The sequence below is a fragment of the Oryzias latipes genome, chromosome 9 (genome assembly GCF_002234675.1).
Source record: "Oryzias latipes chromosome 9, ASM223467v1".
NCBI lineage: Eukaryota > Metazoa > Chordata > Actinopteri > Beloniformes > Adrianichthyidae > Oryzias > Oryzias latipes.
In genome coordinates this window covers 19,378,229-19,396,451 of record NC_019867.2, presented here as the reverse complement: position 1 = coordinate 19,396,451, position 18,223 = coordinate 19,378,229, and the positions used below count along the sequence as shown (strand labels likewise).

At 38.4% G+C, this 18,223-nt stretch overlaps 1 protein-coding gene across 1 annotated transcript in view; it reads right to left on the bottom strand.

Annotated features, from left to right (window-relative positions):
- Positions 1-6,518: 6,518 nt before the first annotated feature.
- Positions 6,519-18,223, bottom strand: part of LOC101164318 (multivesicular body subunit 12B) — a 42,175-nt gene continuing 30,470 nt past the window's right edge. The window contains exons 8-10 of the mRNA XM_023958624.1: positions 12,100-12,155; positions 11,736-11,795; positions 6,519-7,363 (exon numbers count right to left, since the gene is read on the bottom strand). Of these exons, the coding sequence (XP_023814392.1) occupies positions 7,322-7,363; positions 11,736-11,795; positions 12,100-12,155 (158 nt within the window). The 3' untranslated portion in view covers positions 6,519-7,321. The remainder of the gene's footprint in view (positions 7,364-11,735; positions 11,796-12,099; positions 12,156-18,223) is intronic.

The window sequence follows — 18,223 nt, the reverse complement described above, 5'->3', positions numbered from 1 at the left end:
ATACCAAAGAATTAATTAAAGAAAAAGAAAAAAAAAAATAATGGAGTGAACCACGAACCATAAGAATTGTTTTTTTTTCTGCTCATTTATTTTCATAAGAAATCGAAAAAAATAAATACATCTATAAATCTGCTGTAGATCCCCGTTACTGCATTTGTTGGAACTTTAACAAAGAGTTTTCTATTGAAGCCATGACCAAATCTGTTACAATAAAGTTTTTTAATAATTTACTACTATTATTTCAGCAAACTACTATTCACCTGTCTATTGTATATTATATATATATATATATATATATATATATATATATATATATATATATATATATACATATATATATATATATATATATATATATATATATATATATATATATATATATATATATATATATATATATATATATATATATATATATATATATATATATATACATATATATATATATATATACACACAATAGATATGGGAATATAATAGTGGTATAAAATGTGTTTTTCTGAACAAAAGTTTTTAATTTTTCATAGCCTCAAAAGTTTGAAACTATCAACCAAACCTAATAAACATACAGACTTATTGGTTGACCAAATGAAGATAGTTTATTTTTTTTACTCTAGTTCACAATAGATAGATTTTATGTTTATATAAAAATTAGGCTAAAATGTTAAGGTAAAAAAATAGTTTAGGAATCAATAACAGTTTATTATAACAAGAAGGTAATTATTGCATTCAAGTTTCAATTTAAAAATTAAAATGTACAAATGGCAGAAATGCTAGACTAAACAACCACAAAAAAATGTTTTTTTATTTATATAAATTTCAGATCTCTTTCTTTGAGGCAAATAATGTTGCTGTGTTTGAGATCCTTCAGAAATTAATTCCTGTTGTCTTCCAGATGATTTTTGTTTCCTTTTTAACTTTTGTAAATTTACAGTCAATAAAAAAATTAAAAGAAAACCAGTAAAAAATAAATAGTTTGGGATATTTTGATGGGGAAAAAATCAAATAAAGCAAATAAAATCTGGATCTGATTTGTTTGTCATGAAATCTAGAGATTTAAAATGCAAAAGGTAAAGAACATGAAAAACAGCGATTAGAACATCTCAAAAACTTGAATGAGAGTTCCTCAAACATTTTTTTTCAGAGAATACCAGGAAGTACAGGTAACTGACATTTTACATGGTTCCCCTCAACACTTCTCTCAATGGGGTTAAAGCTTCTTCTCTAAACGATCATGCAATTTACCCGACTTGTCGCTGCAAAAAATAAAACAAAGAAAAGTTTTATGTGAGGAAGAAAATGGAACTCTGTAAGACTAGGGCCATGATTTTAGGATCCATGCCAAAATGAACAAGCATTGGCTCTCAGTTAGTGTAAAGTCTCTGTGTCTGCTGAACAAACTCCATGTGAGGGTGGACTTTGTGGCAGAAGAAGTGAGCAATAACCCCAGCTCATCCAGCTCCAAAAAGGGCCTTTTTTCAGCAAAACGTTTTCATGCCAAACACATCTAAATCAGCAGAACTCCTGTTTATTTATACACTCATGTATTGCAATAAATACAAAAGTTGTCAGCATGAACTTAACTGAGCCGAATATATGTAGACTAACAACAGAAATAATGTCTAACTAGTAACAAACTCCATCGTTTACACATGTGATGTTTTTATTCATCTAAATCAGACACACTTGATGCCTTTGTATGCACAAAAATGTGTGTGATTGGAAGTTTGTCATTAATAGGGCTGCACTTCAGAGGGAAGGGTACGTATCCACCAGATGTTTTGCAGCTGGGCGGATCTGGTAGTGAAGATCCAGACAGCATCTGTCACAGGCGAGCATTTCTAATCTGTCCTGAACATTAGACAGAGTGCACTCAAAAAAAAAAAAAATCTCACTTGCAGCATGTGCAGCTCTGTTCAGACCGTGCTCAGCTTTGGTTCTGGGAAAAATCAGCAAAACAAGAAAGAAAAAAAAGGATATTTGTCAGGTTCACTGGGAAAAAAGAGCAATTCTATTTTTTTTTTTTAATCGAATGTTGCTGAGGCAGAAAACGGCTGCTTTTAAGACAGACAGCCTGAGGCCACAGACCAGGGATTTGAACCAGAGATCCAGCAGAGCTTTGTGAGGTCAAGATCTGTCAGACAGCAAACCGCACAGAGTTTAAGGGAGAGGATTTCTTCAAAGCTCCGAACTGAACAGGAAATAAAGAATAAATATTTATACTAAAGTACACATTTGGGTTTTATCGTCTTTAGTGTAATGACTGATCAGAGGAATACGTTTTTCTGGGATTTTTCTGAACTGTAATTCAAAACGTACACAGGAGCTTTTAGATGACATACATGCTCTTTGGAGCTGTGGGAATCACAGCAAACTAAACTTGATGGTATCTAGATGTTTTTCCTTCCTGGGTTCATGTGCCTAGTTACCACTTGGTCAACCTCGTGCCCTGTGAACTGACCCTGTCCTCCCTCAGAGGTTTGAAAGCAAAAGAAACCCAATCCTCCGGGGAGCGCTCCCACTAACAAGAAAACTGCTGGCCCGAATCTCTCAGAAGTGCTGTGTTTTCCCACTGGACCACTTTCAGCTTAATAAACATCTTAACTAGCCAGAGGTCCCACAGGAGCCGCTGGGAAATCCTATGGGCAGCCAGAGCTCAGGAGCTGGCCTTTTATTACATCCAGGTGGCAGTTAAAAAAATGCTGGCTGACCATAAATGTCCAATAAAATGCAAGTGGCACCTTGGGGGGGGGAGACAGTCGGTGCACCTGTCTGTGGACAAAAAAATTCTATCTACTTCCCCTCGTGTCCGATCAGTTTGATGTCACACTCTGCAGGAGGGACGGAGTGGGACTAAAAGGGGCATCTGGTCCCAGAGGTTTCAGATGTCCTGATGGAGGGTTAAGGAGATAAATAAAAGTGGATGCACAAAAGTTGATTCAAAGAACCGTGAAAACAATTTCGTTTGACGTCTCATTTATTTAAAAAAAAATCTCTTTTATTTTTGCAAATACATTAAGGTAGGTTTGGAGTAGAAGTGGTTTGTTGCATATTAGCATCAACAGGCTTCAAGGGGTTAACATAAAAAAAGTCCAAAAACTGATGATAGAATGAAGGAAAAAATGTTAAAAACATTACAGCAAACAACAAAAAAGCCATGAAAGGAACTAAACCAACTATAAAAACTTAAAAGGAAAGAATAAGTAAATTCACACAGATGTAAGGGAACAAACTGTGTCCAAAAAGGTGTAAAAGACCCATTTCAAAAACTTAGTTACAAAATAAATGCATTCTACAACTGCAAAGCCACAAAAAGCAACAAAACAACACAAACATGATACCAAAACTAGTAAAACAAAAGACACTAAAGAAGTCTTTAAAACCACAAAGAAATGGAAAGTCTTTTAATGACAGACACTTTGTTTCTGCAAGTGTCTGAAAACAACCTTAAAAGTTACAGACATGAAGTCACAACATCTGGATGCCCCAATATTTAGCAACACGACACATTGTATGTGTGGATATTCTTGTTTACTTGACTCGTGGGCATAATCTTCAGCTGTCCTTGCCCTCATTAGCATCCGCAGGGAGGGTCAATTGTCCCACAGGTCTCAGTTGGACCTGGTCTCTATGTTGTCGCTTTGATCTGACTTGAAAGGATTTAATTGATTTCTGTGTTCCAGTGTCAGAGCGAAGAGGGGGAAAGATGCTTGCTGGTCATTTCACTACATGTGTAGACTATCTGAAGGAAAGGGGGGCAGGTGGTGGTGGGGGGTGGGTGAAGAGAGAGATCACTTCACACCTGACGACATCCCTGCACAATTACAGTAATGTGGCTCATGTGGGTTGGCTGCCGAGGCAGAGAGGGTAAAAGGGGAGGAGAGGCTGCTATATGTGGGGGAGGAAAAAGGTGGGTCTCTGCTCTGGGAGATCACTCATCTTACCTCAGCTGAGGTATGGATGGACATATATAATGTCCAACTCCCCCTCTGAGTGCAGTCTGGGGGCTTGTTAAGGTGGCTGTATGGCTGTAGTCACGCCACACGCCTAACCCACATTCTGAGTGGAGGTGAAGCTCTCCGGCACTTGATGACGTCAAGGAGGAGTTGGAGGTAAGGAGAGCACGAACAGATAAGTGTGTCACCTTTGAGGGAATCTATTTTTTTGCTTTCTTTTCCTCCCCAGTCATAAGAAGAATTATTCTCTTAGAATCAAAATCAAATCCTAATCTCTGTATTTGATTTGTGTCTGCTCCAAACATGCACTGCTAACTCCGTTAAACTTCACTTTTCCTACAATGTTCCACCTGAAAGTCCAGTTCTGGTCTGGACCTGCTTTGACAACCCCCCACCCCCACCCCCGCCCCCGCCTTTACTCCTTCACCTCACTCCATCTCTGGTCACCTCAGCTCAGGGGGAAACAGGGCTGTCAGAGGGAGAGTGGCAGGCTAAGCCCGTCTTAACACGGCACCTCAAACCACCTCATAAATACAGACTTCCTTTTCTAATTTCCAAGCAGCCTATCCACCTCGGCCTACATGCTTACACACTGCTGCATGTCATGGGCGAGGGTGTGAGTTTAAAAATGACCGTAGGACATCTGGCGGGCTCGCAGAGGGTGGAGCTTTGATCTGCTGCTCTGTGGTTTAGTTCAGCTGAGCCCCCCCCCCCCCCCCCCCCCCCCCCGGTCCACCTCTGCAGGTAACACAGCAGGAGAAAGAAAAGCCAGCAAGTTCAGGTGGGATAGATATGAAGGGATTCCAATGTTTTCAACCAGATTTGCAGAAATGCATAAATCGACACATTTCGGATGTAAAATCCTTAAAAACATCAAAACCAAAACAAAATAGAGTTTTTTTTTAAATACTAAGTGCAACATTTTTGCATGTTGACACTAAACTAACCAATTTTTTTCAAAGCAAAGTTTTGAAAGTAAAACAATTTGCAATCCCAATTTTAAATTTATCTTTTTTAAATAACACCAGTTTTTTTTAGGACTTGTTGTCAGGTAGATTTCACATTCACCACAGTCTTTTCTTGTTAACAAAACAGCTTTTATTAAGAAATATTACTCAGAAACCCTGTTGGATCGCTGAGGTTTTTAAGCTACATCAGATGTGTGGAGTTTGCTATCATCAGTAATGCAGCCCGTCATGTGTGCTGGAATGATCAGAAGCAAAAAGCCAGATGCTTTTCTTTTCTCTCTCTGACTGAAAGGAGAAGAGTTCCATGAGCGAAAACAAGCAAAAAATAGAGAGGAATTTAGAGCTTTAACTCAATTTTAAAACAGCAAAAGGTCACAGAAAACACAGAATATATGCTCTTGTTTCTGTTTTTCCCCCCATTACATTTCAGATATATTATTTGCATAATTTTTAAGTCCCTCTGAGAATTGCAGCTGCTTTTTATGAAGATGTGGGGATGTAGAACACACTGAATCTTCATTTTCTGTCCTCTCATTTAGAAAAAAAGTCTAGCTTTTTCCAATTTTTTAAAGAAACATGCAACTAAACCCAAAAATTCCTTTTTTTTAATTTATTTCATTTCCATGTTATTTAATTATTACACTTTTCTAAATGCCACTTTGGAGGCTGTAAAGTTTTGCTGTTGCTTTAACAAGACAAACAAACAAAAATAAACAAACAAACGAAACCATAATGATTTGCACAATAACTCTCTGACCATATATATATATTATTATTATTATTTTTTGTTTTTTGGTTGAACTGACAGTTCCATGCAACAAAAAAACATTTTTTTTTCTGAATGAAACTGAAATTTTAAGACGTGAAACTAAAATAAAACAGCTTTTAAATGATTTTTTTTTTATTAAAGCAATTGATTTTATGTCTGAACCAGATTTGAACAAAAATAGTGATTGGAACAGGAAACTTCCAACACTCCTTCCGAGTTAAGTTGTTTCAAAAAGTACATTACAAAGAAACATGTTTCTGGTGGCTTTTTTTATTTAATTGTAGGTTGAGCGTTCCCATTAATAAAAAAATAAAAAAAATATAAGGTTAAAAAAGAGTTCTAAAAAATCCTCTTACTATTGTGTTTATGTACATAGTTGTATAAAATTGATAGTAAAAAACAGTTTAAGAACAGTCTGAGTGATGTGTTTTGGGAAATCTAAAAGCCAAATGAGGGAAGAGTTAGCAGCGCTCAGCAGTTTAGTAGTGGGAGTTTGGATACATATGGCACGCTCTGTATTTGCAGCATTAAAACAGCAGGAAGGAAATCTGCTGGTGTTTGACGCTGTGCTGCTGCGCTCCAGGGCATCACTGACATGAGTGTCACCTTCGTGAAGGAGCGTGAAAGCTGCTCCCTCAGCAGAGGATTCCTCAGACCGACTCACTCTGATTTTAGCTACAGAACAGAGTAACACACACTCGCTGCGGGTTGTCATGTGCTATACGCCTCACTAAATACCTGTGAGTATTAAAAGCCATTAGGAACTTTGTTAGAAAAAGAATTCCCTTTACTGTTCACACACACACATAAGAAAGGAAAGCCCAGTTTACAGAAGGGGAACAAATGTATTTGTGTATTTTAACATGCAAAGCAGATTCTCAGAATAACCAACTCACAATCATTCATTATGACATAGATTTTTTAATGTAAAAAATATAATAAACTCTCTCTTGTTAAAGTGTTAAGTTTGAGAGAAAAAGTGTAAATGTCAGACCAAATTTACTCTTTATTCAAATGAAAACCTTTTCCCAACAGTCTTTTCCAGTTACAATATAGATTATAAATAAGTAAATGTCATTTTTGAAATAAAAACACATGCGACTGGGTGGAGGGGTTCCTGCTGACCTGGGCGGATGCCTTGGGAAAAAAGAAACAAAACAAACAAAGTCGTCTCTCAGAGCTCTGTCCATTCTTGCTGCACGCTGCTCATGAGGAACTTCCTGATGGAAAGACGTTTGTTCTTGAGATACCAGGGGAATCAGTTGGAGTGACGAAGTTCTGATCTTTCCTTTTATCTTACCTGACTGCATCTCTGTCAGCACTGCTGATGCACTTCAGCAAACAAATGATTCTACTTAACTTTGAGTAACTTTGTATGAACTCATAGCTTCTAGTCATCCATTTGTAGAAAATGTACATAAGATGTATATCACTGCAGATATAAGCAAATGTATTTATTATTTTATTGAAAACGAAAAATGTACTTTTTGTGATACAAGTAAAACCGAAAATTTGAACTAAAACAATAAATTATGACAGTCATTTCCAGAGTTTTGATTCTTTCAAAGAATTCTGTCTTTTACACATCATTACTGTTACTTTTTTGTACTGCTGCAGACTGCAGGAGTTTACAGAACGATGCTTCTCTCTGTGCCAAAGTTGTAGTAAAACTGTAAAAAGAAGAAGTAGCAAACTGTCAGTAACAGAAATGTCTTGGATTAAATCATCACACAAAGGGATACAAAAGGCATTAGTTTGAGCGGCAGAATAAGAAAAAATAAATAAAAGGCACAAATGTTAATGCCATCCAAAATAATTTAAATAAATTTAAATATTTGGGATTAGGCTTATTGTTAAATAAATTAAATTTCTTTAAAGCTCTCTTGCTATTACCAGAAGAATCCTGCTTCAGAAACCACAAAGAGCCACTGCCCCCTTGTGGCAATTAATGAGTATGGGATCATGACAAACATTCTTTGAAATGGAAGGCATTTCCGTTCATCTAAAATGCAGAATTTAGAAAAAATAAATAAATAAATAAATAAATAAATATATATGTATATATTTATTTGTAAAAAAAAAATGTACAAACATATTTATATAAACCTACTCTTTCATTAATGCAAAACCTTTTTGTGTTCCATAGTTAAAGTAAAACCTGTTGTATTATTATTTTTTTTCACACAAGTACAATCTGAGTAAAATTATTAAACATCGGTGGTAACACTGCATATGGCTTAAGCCCCTGATGAAGACCTAAAGGCATGCAACATGACACTTTCTTTTCTTTTTTTTAAGATTCAAATATGTGCTTCCAACCATCACTGTAATTACAGTTTTAAATGCCACATTCATTTCTGTGTTCATGTAAGCTGTCACAAAAACTGCTGCCATGCTGTGAGATAAAAGTTCCATTTGAGAAGAAAAATACTGTTTTAACTGCTACTGACCATGAGTTATAACCCTGAATGGGTATTAGAAGAGAAAAGGCTGGTTCAAAGCGCCTCTAAATCTTGACTTGCTTTCATCACTAACCTCAGAATTTAATCTAATACGTTTTCCCAAAATGTGCTCCACAGGGTCATATTTTTCCCAAAAAATGATTAAATGAAGGTCTAACTTTTTAAAGAAGTCAAATAATCACAAGAATTTGAATTTATGGTCCCAAAAGTTTCAAAAAATAAATGAAGCAAATGAGGTTTGCTTCGAAAATTTTAACTTTTCCTAACAGAAAAAAAAAAAAAAAAAAGCATTGCTTTCTTCGTTGTGCACATGATGGCTGTATTTCTTCAACGCAGCACTAGGTGATGCTGCATGATCACTGAAATAAGTTTCCAACTCTTCAACAGGAGCAACTCGGACACAAAAACTGAAAGTAGGTGCTCTCATTAAAAAAAAAAAAAAAAAAGCTGCACATTTTCATCTACTCGAACAGAAGCTGTAAATTAGTCCAAACCTGTCACCTATCACAGGCCTATTATTTGTGTAAGAATTCAGACCCCCCACCAAAAAAAATAAAATAAAAAAATCCGTCCCAACATCTGGCACATTAAATAAACATTTCGATGTGTACGTGAGTTTGTGGATGTGTGTCTGTGGATGATGGATGGGGGAATGGGGTGTTATCAGGGAGAGCATGTATCAATGTCTGCCAGTTTTACACACAGCCTGACAGGACAGTGACACTCCAGAACATGGGCGGCAGTCACCCAGATGAGCCCGGCTTCATTTCCTGTCCCTGCTCCACTGCCAAAAATATGTGACATGTTGTCTTCATTAATTCCACCTCTATCTGGAGCTCTCACATACCCCTGTACACTACTGTCCTTCCATACAGTAACGTGGAAACACACAAACATGGCTTGTTGCTCCGACAGCCACACGCAATGGCTCCACAGAAGCACTGAAAACCAATCACACATAGGTGCTAATGAAAATCTTGTCATGTGTGCACACACACACCACTTTCCGCTCGGAAAAATCATTAGCCAGCCGCCAACAACATTTTTCAGCAGAGCAAACTACATAAAGATGTCACTTTAAATCGCTGACTAATTAACACTTAAAAAGACACAAATTAGATATGCGTGGCTAAAAGCAATTATAATATCCGCAAGTTTTGTGAGTCATTTGGGAAATGGAAAAAATGCCTAATTGCTGGAACCAACATCATCTGAGACATGGCTCAAGTGATGCCTGTTAGCAAATGGTCTCCTCTACAACTGTGGCTGCGACTGCAACAGTTTTCTTCAGTGACCTGGAGCACAAAGACAGGCACACTGGAAAAAATGTCTGTCTCAAAAGAAGTTCAAAAATATAAGAAAAAACAAATCTATCAAAAGAAACTAGCAGAAATTGTCTTGATGAGATTTCTTAAAATAAGTTGTGAGGTCCAGACCTTTCAAAACAAAGTGTAACCATGAAATTAGCTGTAAATATTCATATTTAATATGTTGCTGTGATAATTGTAAATATTATGTCTTAAAACTGTTAAATAGAAGTTCCATATCTTTAAAGTACTTTTACATACATATGTATATGCTTATACTTTTCCCCAAAATATCACTTTTAAGTGCCACGGCATTCCAACTATCCACATTTCTGGATGAATGAAGATAAGAAAGGGAAAAAAAAACATAAAAAAAAAGGTTGCACATAAATAATATGTGAAATATGAGTCCAAAAAATTGTTTCATTAGAAATATTACTTAAAATAAGATGTCAGCTGCAATTTATGAGTCGATTTGCTGGATATAAAAATAAGTAAGTAAGTAAGTAAATAAATAAATAAATAAATAAATAAATAAATAAATAAATAAATAAATAAATAAATAAATAAATAAGATGTTTTAAAAATTAAATGACCCAACTAGATTTTTAAAACTTATTTTCTTAAAATAACTTGTTAAACCTAACTAAAAAGTCAGTTTTGTCTTACATCAAGCGTAAAAATATATTCAAGCTAGAAACTAGTGATATTTTTTACTTTTCCAATGTAACTAAAAAAAAAAAAAAAAAAGATTTCTTTTCGAAATAATTTTTTGGGAAAAGACTATTTTAAGCCTGCACAAAGAGCGCCTAATGGGACAGTGACCTCTTCTGGGCTAAAGAATAAAAGTACAAACACGGCAGAAAAGGGAATAGTTTTATACAAACGAAAAAAGCTTTTCCTGAATATAAATAATATAATAATTAGTTACGCTACATTCTTTAGATCTACCTTTCAACTTTTCCCAAGTTTAAAGCTCAAAAAAAGAAAAACCTAATTAATGTTTTAATACAAAACCATAACAAAAAGGTGAAGTTGGTCAGTTTCCAGCTTGTTCACAAGAGATTTACTGACTGTTTTCCGCCTCTTTGTTCTGCACATTTCTTCACAGCGTAATAACAATAAGAGGGGAGAAGTAAAAATAACACAATGGTGAGGGATGTTTCCACTTGGAAACTAATTATCAAGCTAAGCTGTGACTTATCCTCATCAGCCTGGTCCCACCATTAATCTTGTGCTGTCGTCCACTCCACTAAATCCTGTGTTACACTATCTCACATTTACTTCATCAGCTCCAGCACAGCTGTAATTAATGATTTCTCATGCCCTTCCCTTCTCTTCCCGAGCTCAACTCACCATGTGTCCTCCTGCTAATCACACTCGGAGAAGAACGAGAGAAGGAGGAGGAGAGGCAGGAGCAGAGAGAAGAAGAGAAGAAGAAGAAGAAGGAAACAGGATGAGCAGTCAGCCTGTCTCCAACCCAGACACACACACACACACACACACACGCACACATGCATGTCATTAATACCTGCGCCGACAATGAGCTTCATTCAGATGACCATGTGACAAGATGGCGACTCTGTGTGATTTGGATAGTATCTGACAGAAGACAGAGGCAGAGTGCAGAACAGACACTCGGTTTGATGAGGGAGTGTTTGCTCTGTAACACATCTCAAACCCAACAGCACCTGTTCTTTTACAGTGGTCTGTCACTTCCTGGCAGTTCTGATACCAAGATACCGTGCTAATGAGAGAGAAGGGGGGTTGTCACTCTCTTTAAAGCGCACACACTCACACACACTGGCTCTCTTTCTGCCTCTTGCTCTTACAAACACTAAAGAATGATTTTTTTTTTCCTCTTACAGATTGCCTGTAGGCTATTTCATCAGAAACGGAGAAGACTTTGAAATGCTTTTTATTTGTTCTACACAATATCTAACTTTTTATGCCAAAACTGATTGGAAACTTGAAAGTTGCATGCAGGACGAGTGTGCTGAGCTATGTAGAGTCTTTTTAAGCGATGCAAGAAACAGGATTGAGCTGTTACAGGAAAGAGCTGGGGAATATAAAAGTCGAGCATTTCTGAACAGGAGACGAAGCTTTTAAGAGAGAATGGCTGCCTAGCGTGGCCTTGCTTTTATTCAATTGGGGCTTAGTGGAGCCAACAGGGCCTCGCTGTCTCAGACACTTAATTACAACCCCAAGACCATTTGCTTTGCATTCTGGGCCAGCGGCGTCGGCTGCAGTGGAGCGTTACAGCCTCTACTCACTTCCTCCTCGATCTCTGCCAGGGATTTGATCGTAATGCCCATTAAATTGACTTGCTGCATCTGAAATCAAAAGCACAGAAAGGAGGAGGGAGAAGGAGAAGAAGACGAGAAGGGAAGAAAAAAAGTACACACACAAGAAACATGGCGGTTAGGCTCATGGCTAAGTAAGCATGTTTAAAATCTTTAATCCTCTCCTTCTCTGTGTCAATACAAACGGCTTTAGTAACAGCTTCTTCCAGCCAGCCAAATGGACTGCATTGAGTCAGCCCTGCCTGACTGCACACTTTCATCCACTTTTTTAATTCTACATTAGTAATAGGGAAATGAAGATGCACCAGCAACCTCAGTGTACAGGGATTTGTACCTTTTTGTTTTTTCCACCAAACTTCTCAGAGACCGTAAACGGCACGTCGTCCAGAGCTGCAAACAGACCGGGGAAAAAACAAGGTTTGGATAAAGAATTTTACAAAATAAACATGCTTTACAAAAATAACATATTTTTAAACCTAACTATTTCCTGTTGAGATAATAAAACAAGCGATCCCCAGACACCCCAGCACCTACCCTCCCACTGTCTACAGAGAGAAGATGAAAGGCTTTCTTATTCTTTGCTGTATTTGAGTACCTCTCTCCTCCAAACCAGCCCTTTCCCAGCTGTCTTCCAGTTTAATTACTCTTGATTATTCCAGATTCTGTCTTGTCTGAGAGATGTTCACCTCTGAAACAAAGACGCACTCACACTAGGCACTGAAAAGCGGAAATAAGGGAGACAAAACATTCGCCAGATAGGAAATTTGCATGAAAATACACCACACTGTTCAGCAGGCAAAAAGTGGATTGAAATGAGGACTTGCCAGAAGCGTGGTGGTATAATTAGCATTTGACCAAACAAACGAGCTTCAACAGAGCTATAATTAAGCAGGCCTGTAATTAAGTGTATGCCCTTTATCATAATGATCGTGGTTAAAATGGTGTGATGGCTGCCAGTTGATTATTAATGGTGTAACCCTGTCCTGCATGCATCCTGCACTGGAATCAAGGTGTCACGACTGTCAGGCTAGAGAGCAGCCCTTTGTTTATAAAATACATTAGGGCCCAAATTAACACAGGGTGACAAGAGACACAAAGGCTCCTGCTTTCAGGATGAGGGGAAAACTTCTGCTGCTCTGCTTCTTTATAAAATTCCCAATTTGGAGGCACAAAACTGGCTGAGGTTGTCTTCCAAAGAAACTCTACGCACTAGGAGGCCAAGCTTCAAAACTTGCAGCTCTGATGGACCCAAAGTCCATCAGACCTTTGGCGCAGGAAAAGGAGCTAATAAATGTAAGCTGGTGGCCCTTGTGAGTCATCATTTAGGAGGTGACGCTCCTTTTGGCCTTTCCTGCTCATTGACAAGTATGAATTTATAAGATTTCCTCCACTTTGACACTTATGTGATTTGCTTTCCTTTCCTCTGTAATTACAGATCCATTACAGATCCATTGCTAGGCACTGTTCCACAAACGTAGTACAAAGTGATCTTTATAATCAAAATATGACCCCTTGCCTCAAGGACCAAAGGTACACTTATCCCGTTTTTCTTCTGCAACATGTGGCACAGTGCTTTCTAAGACTTTGCACAGAGGTGCTTTGAGCTAAGCACTAACCAGGGCATGCTTTCATGCACAGAAGAAGACAGTTTAAACATTTACCATACTCAGCAGTGTCAAATTACATTATTAACACTTGAAAAGGGGACACTTCCAATACTAGGAAGCCAAAAAGAGTTATTCAAAGAAAATGATGACATTTAATTATGTGTTTCATCGAAAACTCTTAAATGCCACCTTTAGAGAGGTGCTAGAAGATCACCAAAATCATAAGGAAATGTCCTCTGAGAGCACCCAATCTCATGGTTTAATAACTGTTAAGGAATTCCAGCCCAGATCAAAATGATCCAACCAACTGGCAGCCCCAATAATTTCAAAACCCATGACCCCATCCTGATTTAAAAAAAAACAAACACATACCAGGCGAAGGGACCAAAAAGATGTCATAGCCACAACATTCTTCTCTACTACGGCATGCTTTAAATGTGGGGTTATTCGGAGCATGAAACCATGTGGGCTGACAGCATGTTTATAACTAAAACATAATATAAACATGTGCTACTGTGTCGCTGGCAGCACCTAGACCAAACCAAGGTAGGCAAGGAGAATACATTTGAATCTCCAGCCAGCAGTGGGAAGCAGAGATTGTGGCGGCTGATGGATCTACACGGCATGGACAGATGACTGCACACAGCTGAAGGCCAGAGGCTTTCTTTATTGCTCATGGATTACATTTAAAACCAGATCTCACTTTGTATTCCCCCTCCATCTATACTAAGAGGCTATCTCACATCCAGAAAAATGAAGACACAGGAGCTGACTGGCTGGTAAAAGATGAATGCTGTACTGTGAAGTAATCTGAAGGTGAAAGGGCAAAAATAATGTAAATCGAATCTCCTGACCGGCAAATCCAGCCTGAAACATGTTGTAGCCTCTCAAATGGCCAGGCTACACTCCATTAACTCATGAGTGTTCTGCAGTGTGGGGAATTGGGTGGTTATTTGGCACTTGAAGTCTGAGAGGGCAGTCAATACAAAAACATCTGGCAGGACTTTTGCTACTGTGACTATGATGATGATGGTGATGATGATGGCTGTGAGCGCAGAGGTGGCGTTAAGTAAGGAGGACCCTGTGGCTTGAGCGATTGCAGTGTAAAGAACGAAGTCAGCACAGGCCCCGTGTGGATCATTGCCTTATTAATGACTCCGTCAGGTGCGATGAGCAATGGCTGCATTGTCATCTCCAGCCCTCGGGCACAGATGAATGGCTGGTTCAGGGCGGGAAGGGCTCGCTCGTACGCCAGGCTGAGCTCTAATCCCTCACTCTTCCATTGTTGGATGCACTGTCACCCCGGACTTCAGCGGCACAGTACAATGCATTTCTTGGGGTGCAACAGACATGGCAACACATAACGCATGCAGCACACACTAACAGATAAACCACATCGAGTTGTGCTCCAACACTGACTGATGGAAAAATATGCGTGGGTGATCGAGCATACCCCATATTACCTGAACCACAACTCAACAGTAGCACTAGGAGAATGTTGATGAACTTTTATTTTACACTTCACTAAACCAGCAGAATTGCATTGATCTCTGTCTAGTATGATTACTGGGGTGAGTCTGTCTCGTTGCTGAATTAAGTGCAGAAGTCAAAGGCAGGGCAATAATGCTCAGCTGCAAATGAATGTCTATTAGGTTTGATTTGATTTTTTAGAACCATAGAGTCATAGAGAAATACAACTGTATGTGAAGCAGCTAAAAAAAAAATCTTTATTTTGAAGCTTCTGTATTTCAAGTTTTATAAAACTTTCTTTTAGTGGAGCCATTCTTTCCATGCTGATGTGACTCTCAATTTGAGCCAGATTCCTGCTTCTGACCACAGAATTGCTATTCTAGTTACAGACCCCACTCTCTGTCACCAATGCAGATAATGGTGTGTAGATGAGAGCTGGAGGAGAACCCCCTATGCCCACTCACAGCCCTTAGCCCCACTCTGACATGAGGAATAGTGCCCGAGCCTGACAGCATCTCAGAGACATATTACAGTTTATTTTGTCGCCCGGGCATGCCATCTGTGCCATTCCAATGGAGGGTGTGTGTTCAGGCTGCTGCAAGAGAGAGGACACGAGGCTCTGGGTCCCTTAGTAGCTCTGCAGCCACGGCAGGTCATTAGTCAAATTGCCTAATGAGAGAGAATACAAATGGCCCCCTACCCTGACAGGAGGAATTTTGGAGGTGTCAGAGCTCCTGACCCGTGCTATGAGAACAGATGATAGCACGTTGCTATTTTCAGACTCCTTTAATGACTATGGCTCTATGAAACCCATTCTTTTATCTACTTTTTTTTAATTTAAGACACATAAAATTTGAAAAAATTAAAAAAATAAATGAATAAAGAAATACATGCATCAATACATTAAAGGTCCAGAATGCAAACATTGGAAGTTTAACTCTTGAATTATTTAATGTTTACTCGGAAGTCAATTAAAATTCCTGAAAGAATTTAACACTGATACTAAAGCAGTTTTTGCCCAGAAATGATGTTGAGAGCTTTCTGGTAATGTATTTTTAGTTTTCTCCACTGGCTTGTGTGCAGCTAGTTTCCTCAGCTGCACTGAAGTGTATGCAACCTTCTGCAGCAATTCTCCTGACAGCAAGTTGGTTAGTGTGTGCTGAAATATTAATTTCTTTTCATCTGAATGTTCAAAAATGTAAACAAGTTTAAAAGGTTTCTGAATACTAAGAGTACCAGGCAAACGATGCAGTGAATGAGTATGTTTACAGTTTGAGCTGAGGCTCCTAAACACATTAGATTTATGAGTAAACAGTCAACGAATTTGGAATAAATATTTGTGACATTTAGTGGTTATTTTCTTTAATCCTATTTGCATTTTTAGTAATAGCTATCCACTCATCAAACTACATTTAGGTTTAATTTAATCTCAAGTACAGTACAACAAAATACAACTTTTAAAAGAAAAACAAAGATTATAATGAATGGTCTATTTTCAAAATGATGTCATATGTGTGCACCGAACTATAAAGCTAGGTTCACACCGGTTTCGCGTTCAAGCGGCCATTTTTAAGGAAGAGTTTATGTAAATGTGCGTTTCTGGCTTCTTTAAAACATCTCTCAAGTTTTCTATGACGGTTTTGGGGCTCTACGTACATTCGCACAGCCATTGAATGCGTGTTGCAAGTTAAAGCTGGCCGATGACCAATCAAACTTGGGTTTGGTGGTGACGTGTGGCTGTCTTCTCTTTTAATTCACACAAGTGTCAGCCATTTAAAAATTGATCACGGAGGACAGATTTTATTACCTGTTGACCATAACTCTAGAACCTATTTGTAACACGCTACACCTTAGTCATGTTAGAAGTGTTAGCCACATTAACATATTTGCAAAACCTGATATTCCTAATCTTGATTGCAACACATTATAAAAAAAACAGAAGCCAGCATGTTAAACCTTAACCACGTTGGCATATTCACAATAACACCCAACCAAACATTTTGACAGACTGCCTGTAGGCTACCTATAAAAGTCATGTTAACATCAATCAACACAACCAGGAATAATGCACATATGAGGTGTTCAAGATTCTGCCATCTTTTGAAAAAAACAAGGCTTTTTTAGTGTACCTTTTGGTGCAGAAAATATGGTAATTTGATGTAAGAATTTATTAGGATTTTTTTTTTAATCATGTTTTTTTCTTCAATAAAAGATTGCAAAAGTAGAATCAGCCATTAACTTTACCCATTTGCAAAAGGGAGTCCTTAAAATCTGATTGTGGGTTTGAGCGGATGGTCCAAGCAGACGCTGGTCCATCAGTTTTTCCAGAAGGAGCGCAAACTCAGCAGCATTTGCAGTGAAATGGTCACAAACACAGCTGCATAACTCAAGATCTGTGGCTTACACGTTTCAAAAACCCTGTATGACCACTAAGGAACAAGTTGTACTTTTAACTGCTGAGCATGAAGTATTCAGAAGGTGTGAGGTCTTTTTGTGCAACTAAGTGGCTCCAAGTTATTTATTAAAGCTGTAAACGTGAGAAAAAATACAGGGACAATCCTTTGTGGTGGCTAAGAGATTGAGATCTCTGTAGAAATTAAACAGACAATCAGACTTTAATCAGTAACACAGACTATTTTAAGACACTACCATGGAATTGATCCCCAGCTGTGGCTGCTGGTAAACGTGCAGCAGAATGTGTGTATAAATGGGGTTCGCCTCTCTGGACAAGTGTAAAAGCTGGCAGAGGGCTGACAGTAAATTGCATGTGCCGGATGGGACACAGCAGAAGGCACAATTACACAAATCCCCTCTTAATTAGCGGTTCTGTGGGCAAACTAACCCGTAATGATGCGAGGGATGTGGCGAGCCCCAGAAATCCTAACAAGAAACACTCAGCAGCACTGAAGACTGGGTCAGATGGTCCCAGCTCCCCTGAAGTACTGACTGACGCTTGATCTGTTTTGATCAGCACAGCTGCAGGAGACCACTCCCATGTAGCCGTTCCCCCCTCACAACCCCGAAGCCTCGCTGAACTACCTGCCCTCTGGACTGTGGGTAAAGCAGCCAGCCCTGTGCGGTTGTGGATGGCGTTATTAAGTTTTTCGTGCTCACAGTACCAGGCAATGTAAAGTGGCATCTCGCGGTGAGTGATGAACTGTGCCAGAGCGGAAGCAGGAGGGATGACAGCCAAAGAGGCATCCTTGGCAGCCACTAACCTGGGCATCCACCAATTTATCATCCCCTACTACCAATGCACCACTGCAGCCCCACCATTTGTCATTAATTATGCTGAAAAGGATGCCATTAGTCTCCTGATAAAACAGACTGGTGTTGGTATATTGCATTAACAAATGAAAAAAGATACATTTTTGCATTAGT